This window comes from Polyodon spathula, chromosome 9, assembly GCF_017654505.1.
Source record: "Polyodon spathula isolate WHYD16114869_AA chromosome 9, ASM1765450v1, whole genome shotgun sequence".
NCBI lineage: Eukaryota > Metazoa > Chordata > Actinopteri > Acipenseriformes > Polyodontidae > Polyodon > Polyodon spathula.
This window is the reverse complement of record NC_054542.1, coordinates 20,636,018-20,656,377: the sequence shown is the minus strand read 5'-3', so window position 1 is coordinate 20,656,377 and position 20,360 is coordinate 20,636,018. Positions and strand designations below refer to the sequence as shown.

Sequence of the window (20,360 nt, the reverse complement as noted above, 5' to 3'; positions counted from 1 at the left end):
GCGTGCATTAAAGTGATCATTTATTAGTGTGCATGGAGACCAGGCTTTAATCACTGATAGGCACGCTATTTAAACTAGTGATGTGCACTTCGATTCTTTTTACTGATTTGATTCATTCAGTTTAATGAATCAATTCAACAGATTTTGTTCGCTTGATTCAGTAATGCAAAATAAATACATTTTGCTGAATTACATGAAATGGTGTAGTTAAAATAACATTTTAAAAAATACATTAATAAAAATCCTTAAGGAGAAAACTTTATAGGAGTATTAACTATTTCTTTTTAAATACAACCTATCTAATAACCTGCAATGTACACACAAAAAAATAATAGCTATAGTGTATGAAATTAAGAAATAATAGTCGATTTCTTACTTTCCTTTTTATACAGGATTATACAGAGGAATGCACATATAGCAATAATATGTGTTATTTATTCTGCCAGTTGCAATTAAGTATGTAAAGATATTTTTGTATGTGACTGTCACAGAAGCAAGCAAGACTTCCAGGGCTCCATTACATTTCTAACGACCTTGTATTCATATTGTAATGCCATGGCAGTCCCAACATAAGCAACCGGCACAAATGTGGACTTAACAATGGACTGGGGACAGGGTTGGGAATTTGCCATGTTGATGTAATGTTTGTGTGCTGTTGTGTCGCATCACAGTTTATGTGTGTGTGTGTGTCTGTGTGAATGGGAGGGGATACCGATGGGCCAGTGAGTGGAGGAGTCAGCGTCCATCAAAAGAAGTGCTTCGTTCCAATTGAGGAAAGTTGAGTTGGGAGAGATAGTGAGAGAGAAAGAGTTAAGAAAAGAGCACAAAAAGATCCATTGACACAAAAAGGAGTTAAATAAAAATAGCAGTTTTCACTGCTTTAACTGCACACCTGTGTTTAGTTGGCTTCACATGATCCCTGCCATTAAAAGCTGTAGCTATTCATGTGTCTAATACAATTGCATGACTGCTAAAGCTCACTGGGAATTATATTTCCCATACCGAGGACAGGTTTACAGGATGTGAAAGTGGGCTTCTACAAGGTGGCTGGCTTCCTCAATGTGATGGATGCTATTGATTGTACTCAAATAGCACTGTCACCCCAATCCATGGAGCCTGGCAATGCCGACAAGGAAGAGAATTGAGGCTACATCAATCAATATTACTTGGGTAAGCAGGACAAAAATAAAAATATGCCATTGCGCACATGACTTTTGTAGGAAAAAGTCCTTTTTTTTCTTTTTTTTTTTACATCACTCAAGGATGTTAATTAAAAGGTAAGCAGTGCAGTTTCACTTGATGTTGCCTCTGCCACCTCCACCTTCAATTTCACAATAAGCTAATGACCAAAAGATACGGCAGGACTGCTGGGGCTTTTCATATCATGGTGGTCACAAGTAAGTCTCTGACACTATCGTGCACCTTAAATTATCGCTCACAATACATGTGGACGGTACAATATGTAAATTAGCCAAATATTGTGCATGTAAATTAATGCATTCTTTGTTAGTAAATGGGGCAATAAATTTTCATTTATCGCCAACTCCAAATTTACTGCCCTTTCGTAAATGAGGCCCTATAAATCACTGGGGCAGTAAATTAATGAGAAACATCTAATTATACTACACAATTAAAGAAGTATAAACTCATACAATAACGCTTTATAAAATACAGTTCCTACAGAAAGTCTACACCCCCTTGAACTTTTTTTCACATTTTGTTGTGTCAGTTTCATGCATTTAAATTAGGATTTTTTCCAGTTATCTACACACCATACTCAACACTGTTAAGGGGGAAAAATGTTTTTATTGAGAAAAAAATTATATATTAAAAATACAAAACTGAAAGCTCATACCTGGATACGTCTCCAGTTAATACTTGGCGGAAGTACCTTTGGCAGCAATTACCTCTGTGAGTCTGTTGGGATAGGTCTCTACCAACGTTGCACACCTAGATTTGGCAATACTCTTTACAAAACTGTTCAAGCTCTGTCAAGTTCCTTGGGGAGCATTGATGGACAGCAATCTTCAAGTCATGACACAAATTTTGGATTGGATTTAGGTTGGGGCTCTGGCTGGGCCACTCAAGGACATTTACCAGCGTAGCTTTGGCTGTGTGCTTTGGGTCATTGTCATGCTGAAAGGTGAACTTCCGTCCCAGTTTCAGCTTTCTTGCAGAGGGCAGCAGGTTTTCTTCAAGGACTTCTCTGTACTTTACTCCACTCATGTTCCCTTCTATCCTGACAACTGCCCCAGTCCCAGCTGATGAGGAACACCCTGATAACATGATGCTGCCACCACCATGCTTCATAGTAGGAATGGTGTTCTTTGGGTGATGTGCTATGTTGGGTTTGCGCCAAACATAATGCTTTGCATTTAGGCCAAAAAGTTCCATTTTAGTTTTGTCAGATCACAAAACTTTTTGCCACATGGCTACAGAATCTCTTGAGTGTTTTTTTTGGATACTTCAAACGGGATTCAAAGTGAGCTTTCTTGAGTAATGGCTTCCTTCTTGCCACATTACCACACAAACAAGATTTGTGGAGTGCTTGGGATATTGTTGTCACATGCACACTTTGACCAGTCTTGGCCATAAAAGCATGTAGCTCTTGCAAAGTTGCCATTGGCTTCTTGGTAGCCTTCCTGATCAGTCTCCTTCTTGCTCGGTCATCCAGTTTAGAGGGATGGCCTGATCTAGGCAGGGTCTTGGTGGTGACATACACCTTCCACTTCTTATTAATCGTCTTGACCATGCTCCAAGGGATATTCAAGGCCTCTGATATTTTTATACATCCATCCCCTGATCTGTGCCTTTCAACAACTTTGTCCTGGAGTTCTTTTGAAAGCGCCTTGGTGCTCATAGTTGAGTCTTTGCTTTGAAATGTACTACCCAGCAGAGGGAACCTACAGGAACTGCTGAATTTAGTTTGTGAATCACTACAATTTAACACAGGTGGAGGCCACTTGGTGTGTGATTTTGAAGGTGATTGGTTACACCTGAGCTAATTTAGGATTGCTATTACAAGAGAGGTGTACACTTATCCAAACAAGCTATTTCAGTTTTTTTTTTTTTTTAATTTTCTACCTACAAATTTCTAGAATATTTTTTTCACTTGGAAGATGTGGGGTAGGATGTGTAGATTAAAAAAAACACTATTTCAATGCATTTTAATTCCAGACTATAAGGCAACAAAAGGCGAAAATTTTGAATGGGGTTGTAGACTTTCTATAGGCACTGTATACAGGCTGAATAAAAATCAGGTGGTACAGTTTTCAAGACATTTCACACTGTTTTATTGCCCAGTCTGGGCAGTTTTGTCTTGGCCCAACTTTCACCCACTCCCCAGATAATGTAAAAGCTGTTTGAACTGTTCCACAGGATATAGGTGATATTTAAAAAACAAAGGTTATTATGATTTAATTTGAGTTTAAAATTTAACAGAGAAAGGGTGTCCCAAACAATTGAGACAATTGTATATTTAGCAACAGTGTCCACAGTTGCAGACAAAAGTATTGGTACTCTAGACTTAATATAAGATAATTCAAGAAAACAAGAGAGTTAGATACAAGCATTTAGTGAACATTAGCCACCAGTTAATATGACAAAGACCAAAATACACAATTTCTGGTAGTTTAACAAACAAAGAAATATAAAAGCACTTAAACAATTTCAAATACTTGCTCATGACAAAAGTATTGGCACCTTTACATTAAAAGTTTATTTAACAGAATGAATTTTAAAATATAATTTTATTGATTGACAAACATTACACAGTGACTGTGTTATAAAGTCAACACATCAGATGATGGGTAAGACAAAGAGGTTGATTCATGTTTGAGACGAGCACTCGTAGCAAACTACAACAAAGGAAATGGCTACAGAACCGTATCAAAAGAAATATGGAATACCAAAATCCACAAGCAGAGCAATAACCAAGAAGTAGCAATTCAGGGATTAGAGATTTCATGTGATTGAAGATCGAATGACTGCAGCCATGTATCAAAACACTCTACAAAGTAAAAGGATACCATCTGCTCGTAGGCTGACTGGCAAACAGTTTAGCTTCCAACACAATAACCCAAAGCATACGGCAAGGTGAGGCCTGCAATTCTTGAAGAAAACGAAGATAAAAGTTCCGGAATGGCGTTCATAATCACCATCTCAATCCAATAGAAATGATTTGGGCTGATCTGAAAAAAAAAACTGTAGCCAAGCAGTGTGTATCCAATCTGTTTGAAACAGACAAAACAGAATGGGCCCAGATTTCACTAACAAGGTGCAACATACTGATTAAGAATTGTCATAAATATCTGAAAGACAAAAAGAGGACACTCGAAATACTAAAGCAGGGGTGCCAGTACTTTTGATATGAACAAATATTTGAAATTGCTTAAGTGCTTTTGCTTTTGTCACTAATTAGTGGCTAATGTTTACTAAGTGCTTGCATTTAACATGTTTTCTTGAATTTTTACATTAAGCGTAGGGTGCCAGTACCTTTGTCTGTATTACTGTTTTGTTTCCCCCAGTTCTCCTGCTCTGAACAACTAGAACTAAAGTTTATTTAAACAAAGCTAAGTGAGCTCTAAGCTTTACTCTGGATGCAAGTAAATAGTATTTAAATAGTATTTTAGCTTGTTTGTGTATTACTGTAAATTTTCTAGGCATGTTTTAGGGCCCCTAAAAAGAAGGGGAGCGACTAATACACTGGTGCAACATATGCGCCGGTGTGTCTATTAAACTAATTTACCAGTGCCACAAACAATAATGTACCAATGGGATTACTACAGCCATAGTTATGGCTCAGACTTTTTTGGGGATCTAAGTCATTCAGTTCATGTTGTTAGGTAGAAACACAAAACCACTGTTCTAGTACAAAGTTGTAATTAGTTATCTCAATACCATTAGTCATTTGAATGTTAAAACGCAAGCTTTCTTGACTGACCTCCTCTCGACCCAGACGCGTATGCATGGAGAAAAAAAATATAAATGGAGAAAAAAAAAAATAGTGGTTAAAGTTGTCAGTCTTCGAAATACGAACACCTCACAGCTTACTGCTTCACTGTTAACACAATAGCTGTCCATGTTGATGAATTTCCTTATTACCACCCTTCCGAGCCATTGATTTGTCAACATTCAGACTGAACCCACCCCTGGGATCTGTAGCAAAAAGCTATTGGTCAGAAAGCTGAGTAAACTTATGAAGTCTTGTGTCCGTTGTAACTGCACTGCAATGAAATATTATAATGCAGGTGTCTTTGAGACTGGATAAAAGGAGGACAGTCAGACAAAAAAGTAAAAAGCTACACAACAGGTTTGAAATTGCGCATTGTTGACTTTGTGTAAAAGCATGGCAATCACAATGCTTAAAGAGAGTTTGGAATTAATGAAAAACAGTGCGTGACTGGAGATGAAAACAAAGACAAATTTAAAAATATGGCAAAAGAAAAACAAGCTAACAGAGGAGGAAAGTGTTTAAGGCCCGAGGTAGAAAAGATTTTATTTGAATGGAGTACTTTGAAAGACTTTAATACACACACACACACACATACATACTGTAACTTGTTCTTCATGTCAGTGCAACGCAGATGTACACTTGCAAAGCATGTGTATGGTTATGGCTCTGATTAACAAAAGAAAATTAAGGTATCATTGTACAGCTAGAAGTTTAATGCACTTGTACTTGTACTGCAACGTATGCAACACTAAGGTGTTCTGTTAACTAGTTATAAGATGGTGCACGGTTTAGTTTACTGCTTTGGTTTTTGCTTTTTAATTTGATACATGCAGCACTGTTTAATACTTTTCTTTAAATTTCAATACAACAAACTGTAAAACCCAATGCAGCTGGAACTATTGTCTAAGCAAAGAAGTAGTGAAGTGGTTGGGTACTTGATAAGCTAAAATAAAATAGGTTAATACAGATGTGATATAGGATGTATAACTTGAGTTTACTTACTGGTGCTCTGTTCATTATTACTTTTTAAATCCATTCAAATACCACTTGTCAGTGGTTTACACTGTTACTACTGGGATTTACAGCAGTCTTACTAGATCTATATTTATGTATTTTGAGATTGTACTTAAATTGACTTGAACCAATTACTTTGAAATTTTGAAAAACGGAATAGAGTTTCTATTTGTAGTTTAACTCAAAATGAAAAACAACACTAAAATTAAACCTGTATGTTTCTTTATTTATGAGTGTTGAACGTGTAGGAAGAAGAATTTTAGAAGTATTTTAAAAACACAAAAAAAGTGCTTTCCTAAAATGTAAGTCTCAAAAAGGGGGAACGACTTTTATGCCATTGCAACCTATACAATGATTTTTACGGTAGATAAGCGAAGTAAACTTCCCTAACTCTGTGATTCACGGAAAACGTACTGTTTGAATTTCGCACTTGCAAGTGAACTCGTTAATAATTTATAGTTTTTTTCTCAAGGCAGTTGAGGGGAAAAAACTTGAATCTCTTGAATATCTGGCGTTACATTTCTTGTATGGTTGGGTGGTTTTAGAAACGACCATAATTAATATGCAACTGTAACTTCTGCAATTGTGGCACTTTCAGTTAGTAAACTGATAATCTCAATTCAAAATCACAGTTTCAGAGCGGGCAGAAATTACAGCTGGGTACCCTTATGATCCAAGCCATAAAAGCAATAAAGAATCAAAGAGAATACAAATCAAACCAGGCAGGAAGACAAGTACTATGTAGATGATATGAAGTATACAATAATAACTTGAATACCTGTCTGTGATCCATTCTGGTCGTACTACCTTCTCTCCCTTGAGCTCCTTGATTTTGCTGTTGGGCAGATTGGTGGCGATGATATGTGTGGTTTTAGATCTGGAGTAGTACATGTGGTGCTGACCTCCATGAAGCATCATTAGCCTCCGCAGCTCGTCTGCTGTGGGTTCTGAAATTAATACAAAGCTGTGCTTTAAGGGGAAAAAATGAAGCTTAGTGTTTTCATGATATTGAGACATTCACACTTCTAAACAGGCCACTTGCACCTATAAAAGCAAATAAACTTCCAGAAGGCATAATAAAATTAACTAAAGCCACCAGTTCAAATACAGGCCCTCTCAAATAATTGGCTAAATGTCAGAACTGTAGATTGATGTTTCAATGCATCAAATCCCTCTAAGCTGCAATAACAGAGTAATAACAAGGCTTTAAAAAAGAACAAAAAAACCCAAAAACCTAGCATGTTATTTCCTCGCATTAGCACGACAACTTTTCAGTCCTTTAAAATGTTTTTCTGTAGATGGTTTCATTAGACTAATTTAATTCTGAATTGGATGAAGCCCATTTATCTTGTCTATACAATGGAGTTAATCTCTGTGCAGTAGATATTAGGATCTAAGGTGACACAAAATAAAGTCTTTGGCAGTTTTATGTTTTGGATGGTTTTCCAATACATACCAAACAAAAAAATTGTACTGTGCAAACTTGTCGTGAGCGTAAGTATGTAGTGGATTTTAATTTACATTCTGGAACAGCCTGCTCACTTAAATGTGTGGTTTCCGGCAGTGTTTTTGTTTTTTATTTATTTTTGTATTTTTTTTTTTAAATGAGGGGGTTCCCCAGATTAAAAAATAATGTACATATGTATTTTTAGAAAAGCTATGGCTTCCGCCATTAGACAGTGTGAACCGAGTGAAAGCCAGATGGTTTGCAGGTGTGGGTGAACAGGAGAAAACAAACCAGATTAAAAGTGAGAGGGTTAAGAGTGGGGCCTCCTACAGGTATAGTGGTTCAACATTCTGGGACTACCTTCTGTACTGCACATACACACACCCATTGCAACTACACTTGTACCACTCATTGTTCTAGACTAAAGTTTGTGAATACATAATTTTGTACATTTTTTGTGTCACTGAATTAGGGCTGTGTTTGAAGGTTTGTTCGCTAGCCAGGAATTCAAAGGTAGTTTTAAACCTTCAAAAGGTTCGTCGGGTGACATTCATGCACTGTATGTTTTTTGTTTTTATTTCTCTGTTAAGAGAAACCGTTTGACAATGTGTGAATATTATAAAAATCACACATTAAATGTTACTCACATGCATAATTCGATCTTTTGATTTGTATAATGTATATTACGTAAACAAAAGTACTAAAATCCACTACCAAATCGTTATACGTAGCAACTCTACATGGCATCTCTGCTGTGTATGGAGCAGGTTATATTATGCCAAAGCACTGGGGGAGGGGTACCTATAGCAGTTGTAGTGCTTCAGAAAAATATGTACTGTATACCTAGCGTACAAGACAGTGTAAGAGAATTGCTATGATAGAATATGTTTGAAATATACAAAATACACACTAACACTAATCATTTTAATTTTGAAAACTGAGCACTGTCCGCCCCTCTCCCCTCCAGCTTGTGTTATCCAGAGGCAAAAGTTTAATTTCTTCATTCGCCATCTTGACAGCAAAGCGTTGTATAGCGTAAGCTGTACTGAAAGAAATGTATCGAAACCCCTCTGCTGTTTGGAATTTTTTTGTTAAATGCTCAGACGACCAAAAAATAAGCTGAAAGCAAATTGTGCAAGTGACTGTTGATGTACCATGGAGGCCCAACCAATCTCTGGGGGTCACTTGACAAGCATAAGTTCATATCATTACTAGTAGTATTATTAATATTTTTAGTAGTAGTAAAATGTGACTGAGACTGATAACCTTCTTGGAATAGTGACTTTTAAATAAAGCTTTATTTTACCTAAGTCTGCTGCAGTTGGTGGCAGCAGCATCAACTACTTGTAAATAAACATGTATTTTTATTTAAATTATAAAAACATAATTACTGTTCTATATAATGTATTTTTAAACTACATGGGAATGCTGTATTCCATTTATATGGATAACCCTTAAAATAATAGGATTTTCAATCAAATATAAACAAGTAGCTATGGCGACGTCACCAGTAAATTATGCAAATTAGTACCATTGAAGGTTCGAACCTTCCTTCATTCTACATCCAACTCTATGTACACATAAAAATGACAATGACAGGCAAAATTAAATAGGCTTCAGCTGCTTCAGAATGCTGCTGCCAGAATGCTTACTCACGCTAGCTGATCTAAAAATATCACTCCACTCATGCATTTTTGCATTGGCTTCCTGTGACTTAGAATTGACTTTACAGTTTAAAGATTAGTACCAATAACGGCATTCTTTGAGGTCAAAGAATGCTAATCTATTTGACAGTTCCAAAAAACAGACTAAAAATCAGCTGGGACAAAGGCTTTTAGTTCCTATCTCAATCGTGTCCCCATGTTTTTCCACAACTTTCATTGAAAGGGCATTTGAAGATTGTCAGGAGGCTGTATGTCGGTATGATAAACAATATAAAGCAAAAGATTTGGGACTATAATTTACTAACTCATGTTCTCTTAAACAAAACCCTGCTTCAAAAGTTAGTAGTATACAAAATTGCTGGAATAATGACTCACCAGTGTAGCCGTTGACATAAATGGCCACTCCGCTGAAGATATTAGAAGATGTGCCCTCCTTCTGCTGCTGTTTTTGTGCGTCCAGTTTAAACTGCTCCTCCAGCTTGCAGACTTTGGCAGCGATATATCCACCCTGTAAATGGAGTCAGAGCTTGATGCAAATTATACTACATTACGAACATCGACCCAGTATAAAAATAAGAACATCAGAACATTTTAGCAATAAAACCTACAAAGTTAATACAAATTATTTGTGACTCGCTGTGACTGTTTGTTTTTTTTTTTTTTTTTTTTTTACAGTGCGTGGAATATCAAATGTCACTGCAAAGAGTTTTGTGATCTTGCTCATATAATATTATGATCAAATGTACATATTTAACTTACAACTTAAGAGTTGTGGGGATGTACCCAACTCCTTAAATAAAACAGTGAAAATAAAAGCAATAAAGCCTATATTCTAAAAAAACATACAGCTTGAAACCAAAGGCCAGATGTCCACCAATAAATCATTTCCGAGCCAAGCATTCCAGATGGCCCCAGCATGCACTGCAGTGTGTTTAAATGTGTACGCACCCAGCCCCCCCAGCCACCATCTTCATCGGCCCGCTTCCTCCATCCACCTTGATTCATAGTGAAATTTCTATGGGAAAAAAGAATGAAAAACAACAATAAGATACACAGGCTAATGTTACAATAAATGTCAATACAGTTCAGATAGCCCCTGACAGATATATCCTGGGGTTTCTACCAATTGCATAATATGTGAAGGTATTCTGCTGGAATATTGTTCACATATCATTTCAAAAGGTTAAGGTTAGTTTATTATTAACATTTAAGAATCTACTGGAGGTTTCCTTTGCCAACCTCTCTCTCTGTTGCATTAAGTCACTATTGTATAAATATAGCTTGGTATGAGTAGAAAGTATCCGAGTAATCTTAATGCAGTCGTCGTCCTGTTGAGATTCACTTTGTATCGCTTTCCATTTCAGTGAACATTTTTTAAAATGCTAAAATCATTAAATTCATGTAAATTTAGGATGTTCTGAGCAAAAGTCATTTTATAGCTGTATATAAAGAAAAATAAGATTTGTATTTTTTGTCGATTGCAAAAAAACACAATTTTTGTACACTGCAGTTATATATACCTCCTTTCAAACCTGTAGAGATATACAGTCTAAGCCACTTAAGTGTATAGCCTATTTTTCATCAATACTTACACTTAAATTGAGTATACACTTCAAGCAGTACAATATAAATGTACCGATAATAGAAAACATGTTACAGTCCTACGGGCTGGATTTGTAAAGGGATGCAAACACAAAGACCCACGGACATTCTATGGGTTTAAGTCCGCACAAACTTTTAAACTCTTAAGACTTAAGTATTTACCATTTCATTAGTCACAATAAGTCAGGCCGACAATTAATTACAGTATTTCGCTAAAATGAAATATGAAAATAAAATGTATAACATTTAAAATGAAACTACATGCCACTTTAGATTAATTGAAATTTAAACAGAAATTATTACAGATAAATGCCTGGTTCATTTTAAACACATCACGGTCCTTAACAGGAGTCTGTTAACCATTTAACTGTAACTCAATGTGGCCGATTTTAGTGGAACAAAAAAAGCTACATATTCCAATTGCTTTGTGGTAAAACAAAAGTTTTCAAAAAATTTTATAATATTATATATATTATATCTATATATATATAATCTATATATTAATATTATATCATATAATATATAATTTCGGTAAATTTTAGCCATATGTTATGTCTTTTTTCACTAGAAATTTTAAAAAAAATAATTACTCTTTAATATCCTTGCTTGACATAATCGCTAATGTTCTTGTGTTGGCATCTTTGCACCATGCACTTTTCAATAGTGTCCTCTATCTCACAGAAATGCCTGTAGATTTTCTCACTGACTCCAATGATTTCCAAACCAAAGCAAATGGCTTGTGGAGCAATCAGTGCACTGCAAGATTTTGGTTCAGGTTGGGCATCCTCAGCTTTCCCTTGTGGCATCTTGGCATTTCCTTTAAGTTAACTGGCAATCGCTTCATTGGGTAGTTCACCTTAGCATTGCTCATTCTTATCAACTTGCACTAAATGTTTCAAAATCTTGTGCTGTCATCCCATCAGGTTTATTACCCGCTGTACAATACGGCAGTGATACAGTCTTGCTTATCAGATCAGACAGATATTTCTCAATGGAACATGGCTGGGATGCATAGCAGTTATCCAAAACAAGTGCAATCTTTCGTTGCTTTGCTCCCACATCAAATTCTAATAGCCAGTCTTTAGAAAGCACAGCGGCCATCCAGGCATTTGCATTGGCAGCATATATTACAGGCAAAGCTACACTGCAGCCCCCCTAAAACATCTTGGGTTTTTGCTTTTTCCAGTCAAAAGAACTTTGCGATTGTCGGATCCAGTAAAATTACAGCAAAGCAATAACGTCACACTGTCTTTACATTTATTGCTTCCCACAACCAATTCATTTTTGAATGCCAAGGTGTCATCTGGAGCAGCTCTGTAGTTCATAGTCATTTCATCACAATTGTAAATGTTGTCTTCACAGAATCAAAAAGGATTGCAGTAAGAGTAGTGCTCACCCAGTCTTCAGCAGCAGGGGAGTCAGCAACATTTTTTTCTCCATGTGTATGTTTGAACCTTATTCCCCCCTCCAACAATATAGCCATCCATTTGTTGCAGTAAAGTTGTTAATCTCCATTTCTCTTGCCGGGTTCATTGCTTTTCCTGTTAAAATTGCATTAAGATTGAAGAATTCTGTGTTCTTGCCATTTGCAATCATCTCAGTAGAGCCGCGTCAACGTCACTGTCCTTTCCTTCTCGCTTACGTTTCTAATTTGGATTGGAATTGCGCTCCCATTCAACAGAGTAGCGTCTTTTTTATTAATCAATATAGAGATGACTGGTTGAGACACATCAAATCTTTTTGCTAGCTCTGCCTGAGAGATTTTAGGACCTTGTTTTCTGCCAAGGTAAGCTCCTTTTGCTTCTTTTTGGCTGCCACATTAGTGTGGGAATACCACTCCTCTTGGAATTGCTTAACCAGAGTAAAACACAATAAAAACAATAATAATTGCATGATGGTTGATCATTTTTAAATGTCCTATATATTTATATGTCTGGTTTATCAACCTATACAGAGTTAGTCTGATGTAACTGATTTTATTGTAACATTATACATCATACCACTGATTTAGTACATCATGTTTGTTTAAATAATTAATGTTGTTTGCTGCCGCTAACAAGGGGGCAGCAGTTGTAGTAGTTATTTGCATTACGATTAGCAGGTCACTCATGATCTTTGGTTCACAGCTGCAACCAGCTCTGCAGCAACTTTTCAAAGTTATGCTGGGCTGTACAGGATCTATACAGATTTCTGCAGGGGGAGTTGAGTAACGTCACGCAGCAGCCCTTGAAAAACGCACATATCTGCAATTCTGTCCAGAACTGTGCAGATCTGTGAAATTCTGCACTACATGAAGAACGCCACCACTGTACTACTTCAGGGTGAGGGAAATGTGGTGTATTGAGCTACGTGTGACTTATGTTGTGATGATACAATTTTGTGACGACTTCTCTGAAAATCCCTGTTGTCAGCAGTGAAAGTCGCTAAATTTGTCGCTAGTCGCTTTGGAAACCCAAAAATGGCTGGATTGTCGTGCATATTTAAGTTGTGTATCTAGAGTTTATGTCACAACTGTGTCCTCGCCAATTGCCATTAAAGAAAATGCCCATTATGGCTCATAATGTCATTATTAACCATAATAAACACAATACCTCAATAAGAACTAGCGATTCTGGCTTAATTGTCCCTAGATTCATGATGAAAATAGATTAACAATTAATATGATGTATGTTTAAGTATTTCAATAAATGTGTATTTGTTATAAGACAAAAAGAAGCCTAAAAATCCAAGTTTTTATTACATTTATTCATATTCTCAAAGGAAGAAGAATAAAGGTTAGGCTTCATAGTTAAAAACATATGTATAAAGAAGAAACAAAATAAAACATTCAAGGAAAACTAATGCATTGTTAAATGTTCATAATAAATGCTTGATGCGTTCTCTGGTCATAGAGTTCTGCATTAGCGAAGCAGTCTTTAGTAGTTCATCATGCATTGTTCGGATCAGTCACGCATTACATTTACATGCGCCAGATTCCACGTGGCTAAGTGCACATGTTCAATGTTCCAGCATCTAGTTGAATAGACGCACATTACGTATTGTGATGATTTCAAAAGCATGGCTTCAGGTCAGTTACTTGTAAACACACAATATAAGTTTGATACTTATCCTGTTGGTGCGATTTAAAAAAAAAAAAAAAAAAAGTCTTAACACGGTCATCCTCTCTATAGAAGTTAGTTGTGCAGCAGTGCAGTATCTCTGTGAAGATTGTAGGCAAAAGCTGTCGTTGTTCTGGAGGAAGCCCATCTTCTCCGGGACAGCTTTGACGATTACATCATTGCATCTTCATTGAAGAACTTCAGAGTTTGATGCGTTGACAGCGAAGAGATGTTTTGAAGAAAGAGCGAATCCAGCGAGAATCCCCAGAGAGAAGAGAGTGAAAATCCTTGTTTTGAGTTTAAATTATATGATGTATAGGTGTTTTCTTGTACTGTAAACAAATCCTTGTTGGTCCTTCCATTGGTTCACAGTATTTGATAGACAGTTGCGTGTCACACAAAAAGGGTGTGTTAGAAATGGAATGTATTCGCCTATTTCGTTAAAGGATTTTACATTTATCATTTAAATCTCCTATTCAATATAACTTTAGTTACATTCATTAGAGAAGCATATGCATTTCAGTTTAATTCTGTACAAAATTATGATTACAAGCATATAAAACACAATATAATCAAAAGATAATATTTAAAAATAGTTATTAGTTTATAATACTCATTTAAAACACAATATACTCAAAATAACTATTAAACTAGTGTACACAAGTTATGTAATCAAAAATGATTCTTAAATCATTTTAACTTTTAACACAATAATGGTAAAACTGCATCGTCACTATAGCTTGCTGGTAAGTTTTATGAAACCTTGGGAGGCCAGACAATCAGATAGCATTTTGGAAGGCGAGCTTCAAAGAGTTAACACAGTTTGTGGCCTGTGCCTTATTTACAACCTTTGAAGTTCTGGAAACAGTGTTAACAACCCAATCCCCTGAGCACGTCACTACAGACAACAGAATTAAAGATCTGAGAAATGCTTACATTAAAATGAATTTAACCAAGAATTTCCTTGACAGGATCTAGCGACAAAATCGCTAAGTTGGCAACACTGGGCCCGATACCAAACCAGACTTGTGCCAGTTTATGTCACATTACATTGCACATACTCAGTTAACTGCATATAAAGTATAACCGTTATGCAGTAAGCCCCATGAAATTATTTTTATTTTTTACAAATGTTGTTTTACTTTATTACAGATACACATTAATAAAAAAAAACCTCAAATATCAATAACAATATAGCATACATAATGTTTTAACTACATACAGTAACAGTCAAAAGTTTGAGTACACCTGCTTGAAACCAGGTTTTTCAAGATTATCTATGCTTTTAACTGTATAAACTTGTCTATAAACACTTAATATTTCATTTCAAATTTAATTTTTAAATGAAAATGTAAATCTTGTCAATTTCAATGAAATGGTCACCCAAAGCAAGGGGATTTCAGTCTGAAGCCCAAGTTAGTTAAAAGTCTGAAATGTGTATCACACAGTGTTAGAACACTGGCCTAAGTTTAAAAGTGTCTTTGTTAGATGTTCTCCGAGTTAAACAGCATGTTACCTAATCAACCTTTTGTCACTAATTACTGTTAACAGATGAGGGTCCATGGTTACTATAAAAATATAGGTAGCATAGGCACAAGTTTGTCATTCCTGAATGTAAGGGAGCAGAAAATGGCAAAATACACTCAGTTAAACAAAGAAAAAAAAGACAGTCTGATTACTTTAAGAAATAAAGGTCAATCTTTAAGACAAATCGCAAGAACTTTGCAAGTGTCTGTAACTGCTGTGGCCAAAACCAAACGATTTGAAGAAACTGGCACTCATGAGGACCAAATAAGGTCAGGCAGGCCAAGGGTGACTTCAGAATCAGAGAACAAGTTCATTCGAGTCTGTGAAACTGGCGATTAACTGCCCCTGAAATACAAGTTCAGCTACACGCTACTAGAAATACAAATGTTTCAACATCAACTGTTCAGAGGAAATTGCGTGAAGCTGGCCTAACTGGAAGAATTGCTGCAAAGAAACAATTGTTAAGAGTGCAGAAGAAGAGGAAGAGACTTGTCTGGGCCAAAAAAGACAGACACTGGACGTTTGAGGAGTGGAAGTCAGTCTTATGGACTGAGGAGTCAAAATTTGAAATATTTGGGTCCAACCGCCGAGTATTTGTAAGACGCAGAGAGGGTGAGCGCATGAATTCTGCATGTGTGGTTCCCACTGTCAAGCAGGGAGGAGGCAGTGTCATGGTCTGGGGTTGCTTTGCTGGTGACAGAGTTGGTGATCTTTACCAAGTCCATGGCAAGCTCAACCAGCATGGCTATCATACCATACTTCAGAGGCATGCCATTGCATCAGGATTATGGCTAGTTGGGCAGTCCTTCATTCTTCAGCAAGATAATGACCCAAAACACACCTCAAAAAGTTGTGCAAGAACTATCTGGCGAAGAAGGAAAGTGAAGGACAACTCAATCTAATGACCTGGCCTGCCCAGTCTCCAGACCTCAATCCCATAAAACTTGTATGGGACTGTGACAGACTGGCGAGTGGATTGAGGCTCAGAGACAGAGTAAAGGCAAAAATAAAGTTCTTTATTAAACTAAATAATCAAATAAACAGGCACAAGGGCCAACAGAGAGAGGTTCAAAAATAAATAATCCAAAATGAACTTACAAGAATAAATGGTCAAATTCCAGGTCTTTAGGGCAACATATTCCTTTCTTTTTAAAACACAAAACTCTTCAACACACAAGCAAACTCCAAAACAAAAGAACATACCTTAAACAGAAAACACACACCCCTCAGGCAGGGCCTCTCCCCTGGCTTTTATCCCCTGTGGCTGGAGCCCAATTAATCAATAATTATTCAATTAGAGCTCCAGCCACATTCTCACATGTTTTTCTGGCAGGGAGAAATTTAACCCCCTCCCTCCCAGTTCCAAACACATTCATATAGACGGGGAGTTCCCAGTCACAGGGACGAACTGGACAGAAGAGTAAAAGCAGAGATACCCACAAGTGCCCTACATCTCTGGGAATTGCTGCAGAAGAGCTGGGAAGACATGTCGGGTGATTTCCTGCTGAAACTTGTTAACCGAATGCCTCGTGTTTGTGAGGCTGTTATTAAGGCAAAGGGTGGCTATTTTGAGGAATCCAAGATTTAGAGGCAATTTTCAATTTTCTTAAACACTGCTTTGATACTCATGTTTTGTTTTGTATATTGTAATATGTATTTTCATTCCAGCAAGTGTACTCAAACGTTTGACCGGTACTGTACATCATTTTTATCAAACATTTTCAGCTTTTCTTTTTTTATAACATTGACAAACAGACCTCATACAGAAAAATGTATTTACCATAATTACTCATTAGCAGCATTAACAGTGATGTACAGTCCCCCACTCTTAATTACCGGCCTATTATCAGTAAATTATAAAATAAGATCAAATAAAAATATATATTTACACTGCCCTACTATTGTGGGGCAGTGTCACAAAGACGGCTGTAGTGGGTGACGTCAGACCAGAAACAGGAACCAGGAAATAAACAAAGAGGTGGAGTTTTGGGGAAGCTGAGCACTTCCTAGCACTCAGCATTTAATAAATGAACAGACAGAAAATAAAAAGGTTGTAACCAAAACAGCACACGGCAGGTGAGGCCAAAATAAACAGACAAACACAGTGAGTCAAAACAACGGTTATATATCTTACTTTGTTTAGTCTAGTCTCGTTTTTAATTCTCTCCTCTCCATACCCGTTCCCCACTCACCGAACACACAACCCTGAGTGAGTGAAAACATGCTGCTTTTATGCAGCTGTACTGAGACTTGATTGCTAGTCAAGCATTCAACTGGAGTCTCGGTACAACTGCACGTGAATTAATAAAAGTGCAATGCCCTGTGCTCACATATTATTTTACTTGCATGTGAAGTGCTGTGCAGTCCTCGTGCCTAAATACAAAATATACATTTTAAACACTTGGGCTCGCAATCCATATTTATATCCCGTGAATTTTACACATAAACACCAACACAAAACACACAGGGGCAGGGCACTTTGCCACAGGCTGTCATAATTGTACATACAGTAATCTACTCATTAAGGCAGTGTGGTCCAGTGATTAAAGTCTAGGGCTTTAGCAGTTCAAATCCCACTCCTGCCACTGACTGACTCACTGTGTGACCCAGAGCAAATCACTTAACCTCCTTGTGCTCCATCCTGCAGATGAGATGTTAAATCAATGTCCTGTTGTAAGTTACTCTACATATAATGCAGAGTTCACAGCCTACCTCTGTAAAAAAAGTGCCTTGTAATGGTGGTTCACTATGAAAGGTGCTATATAAAAAGATTACTATTATTAAGAAAAACAGTACAAATTGAATTTTAAGCTTGTGAGGTATACAGGTATTTAACAGTATACAGCAAGCCTGGGTTTCAGTAATACCCACTGTAATTGTGTTTCCCCTGTGATTGGCTCTTGTCTGTGCCCATTGGTCTTAGTGTGCGGCTGCAGGCCAATAAGGGGACAGGGCTAAGGTTACAGACGGCGCTGTGACACCATTTTGTGTTGTTGGTCTTGTAACCTGAATAGCTGACAGAGCTGTGGTCTATGTGTGTGACAGAAAGGTGTGCTGAATAAAAGCCTTTTGGAAAGAAACAAGCGTGTCTCGTTTCCTGCCTCCTGCTGAACCACTACACTATGTTTGCATTATTATGATTTTTCATTTTGGTTTTATGTTGTGCTATTTCAGAATTGCAAAAAAACCAGGGATCTATATAAAGTCTAACGTTTTTAGCCTCATATATATATATATATATATATATATATATATACACACACACACACACACACAGTGCCTATAGAAAGTCTACACCTCCTTGAACTTTTTCACATTTTGTTGTGTCAATGCCTCAGAGTTTCATGCATTTAAATGAGGATTGTTTTCCACTTATCTACACACCATACTCCACACTATTAAGGGGAAAAAAGTTTTTATTGATTATTATTATTATTATTATATACATTAAAAATACAAAACTGAAAGATCATAATTGGATAAGTCTCCACCTCCCTGAGTTAATACTTGGTGGCAGCAATTACAGCTGTGAGTGTGTTGGAATAGGTCTCTACCAACTTTGCACACCTAGATTTGGCAATATTTAACCATTCTTCTTTACAAAACTGTTCAAGCTCTGTCAAGTTCCTTGGCGAGCGTTGATGGACAGCAATCTTCAAGTCATGCCACTCTGACTAGGCCACTCAAGAACATTTACCTTTTTGTTCCTTAGCCACTCCAGTGTAGCTTTGGCTGTGTGCTTTGGGTCAGTGTCACGCTGAAAGGTGAACTTCCGTCCCAGTTTCAGCTCTCTTGCAGAGGGCAGCAGGTTTTCCTCAAGGACTTCTCTGTACTTTGCTCCATTCATTTTCCCTTCTATCATGACAAGTGCCCCAGTCCCTGCCGATAAGAAACATCCCCATAACATGATGCTGCCACCACCATGCTTCCCAGTAGGGATGGTGTTCTTTGGGTGATGCGCTGTGTTGGGTTTCCTCTAGACATAACGCTTTGCATTCAGGCCAAAAAGTTCCATTTTAGTTTTGTTAGACCACAAAACTTTTTGCCACATGGCTACAGAATCTCCAAAGTCTCCTTCTGGTCATCCAGTTTGGAGGGACGGCCTGATCTAGGCAGGGTCTTGGTGGTGTCAAACACCTTCCACTTCTTAATAATTGTCTTGACCGTGGTCCAAGGGATATTCAAGGCCTTTCATATTTTTTTATACCCATCCCCTCATCTGTGCCTTTTAACAACTTTATCCCGGAGTTCTTTTGAAAGCGCCTTGGTGTGCATGGTTGTGTCTTTGCTTTGAAATGCACTACCCAGCAGAGGGAACCTAACAATTTTAATTTATATATATTATATATATATATTATATTATATATATATATATATATATATATATATATATATATACACACACACACACACACACACACACGTGTGTGTATTTATGTGTACACTATTAAAAAGGTACAGTAATTGTTGTTCAATGCCCTGTCTAATTTTAAGCATTTTTGCATACTTTTGACACACTGAATGTTATCAGATCTTCAACCAAAATATATTAGATAAAAGGGACCCTGAGTGAATAACTAACACAAAAGTTTGATATTTATTTCATTTATTTATTAAATAAAAGTTAGGCAACACCCAATGCCCCCGTGTGAAAAAGTAATCGCCCCCTTTGACTCAATAACTGGTTACGCCACCTTTAGCAGCAATAACTGCAACCAAATGCTTCCTATAGTTATTGATCAGTCTCACAGCACTGTGGAGGAATTTTGGCCCACTCCTTCATGCAGAACTGCTTCAACTCTGTGACAGTTGTGGGTTTTTGAGCATAAACTGCTTGTTTCAGGTCCTGCCACAGCATATCAATGGGGTTTAGGTCTGGACTTTGACTAGGCCATTCCAAAACTTAAAATGTATTGTTCTTCAATCATTCTGATGTAGTCTTGCTTGTATGTTTTGGATGATTGACTTACTGCATGACCCAGCTACACTTCAGCTTCAGCTCACGGATGGATGGCCTGACATTCTCATGTAGAATTCTCTGATATAGAACAGAA

The 20,360-nt window shown here is 37.0% G+C and overlaps 1 protein-coding gene across 3 annotated transcripts in view; it reads right to left on the bottom strand.

The window, feature by feature from the left end:
- The window catches only part of LOC121320487 (DNA repair protein REV1-like), an 87,675-nt gene that overhangs the window by 35,634 nt on the left and 31,681 nt on the right, over positions 1-20,360 (bottom strand). For 2 of the 3 annotated variants that reach the window (XM_041258853.1, XM_041258855.1), the window contains 3 exons: positions 10,028-10,094; positions 9,455-9,587; positions 6,747-6,915 (listed from right to left, as the gene is read on the bottom strand). In XM_041258853.1, coding sequence (XP_041114787.1) covers positions 6,747-6,915; positions 9,455-9,587; positions 10,028-10,084 — 359 coding nt within the window. In that variant the 5' untranslated portion in view covers positions 10,085-10,094. Of the gene's footprint in view, positions 1-4,942; positions 6,148-6,746; positions 6,916-9,454; positions 9,588-10,027; positions 10,095-20,360 lie in introns of those variants that run through there. The other variant, XM_041258856.1, reaches the window with a different exon arrangement.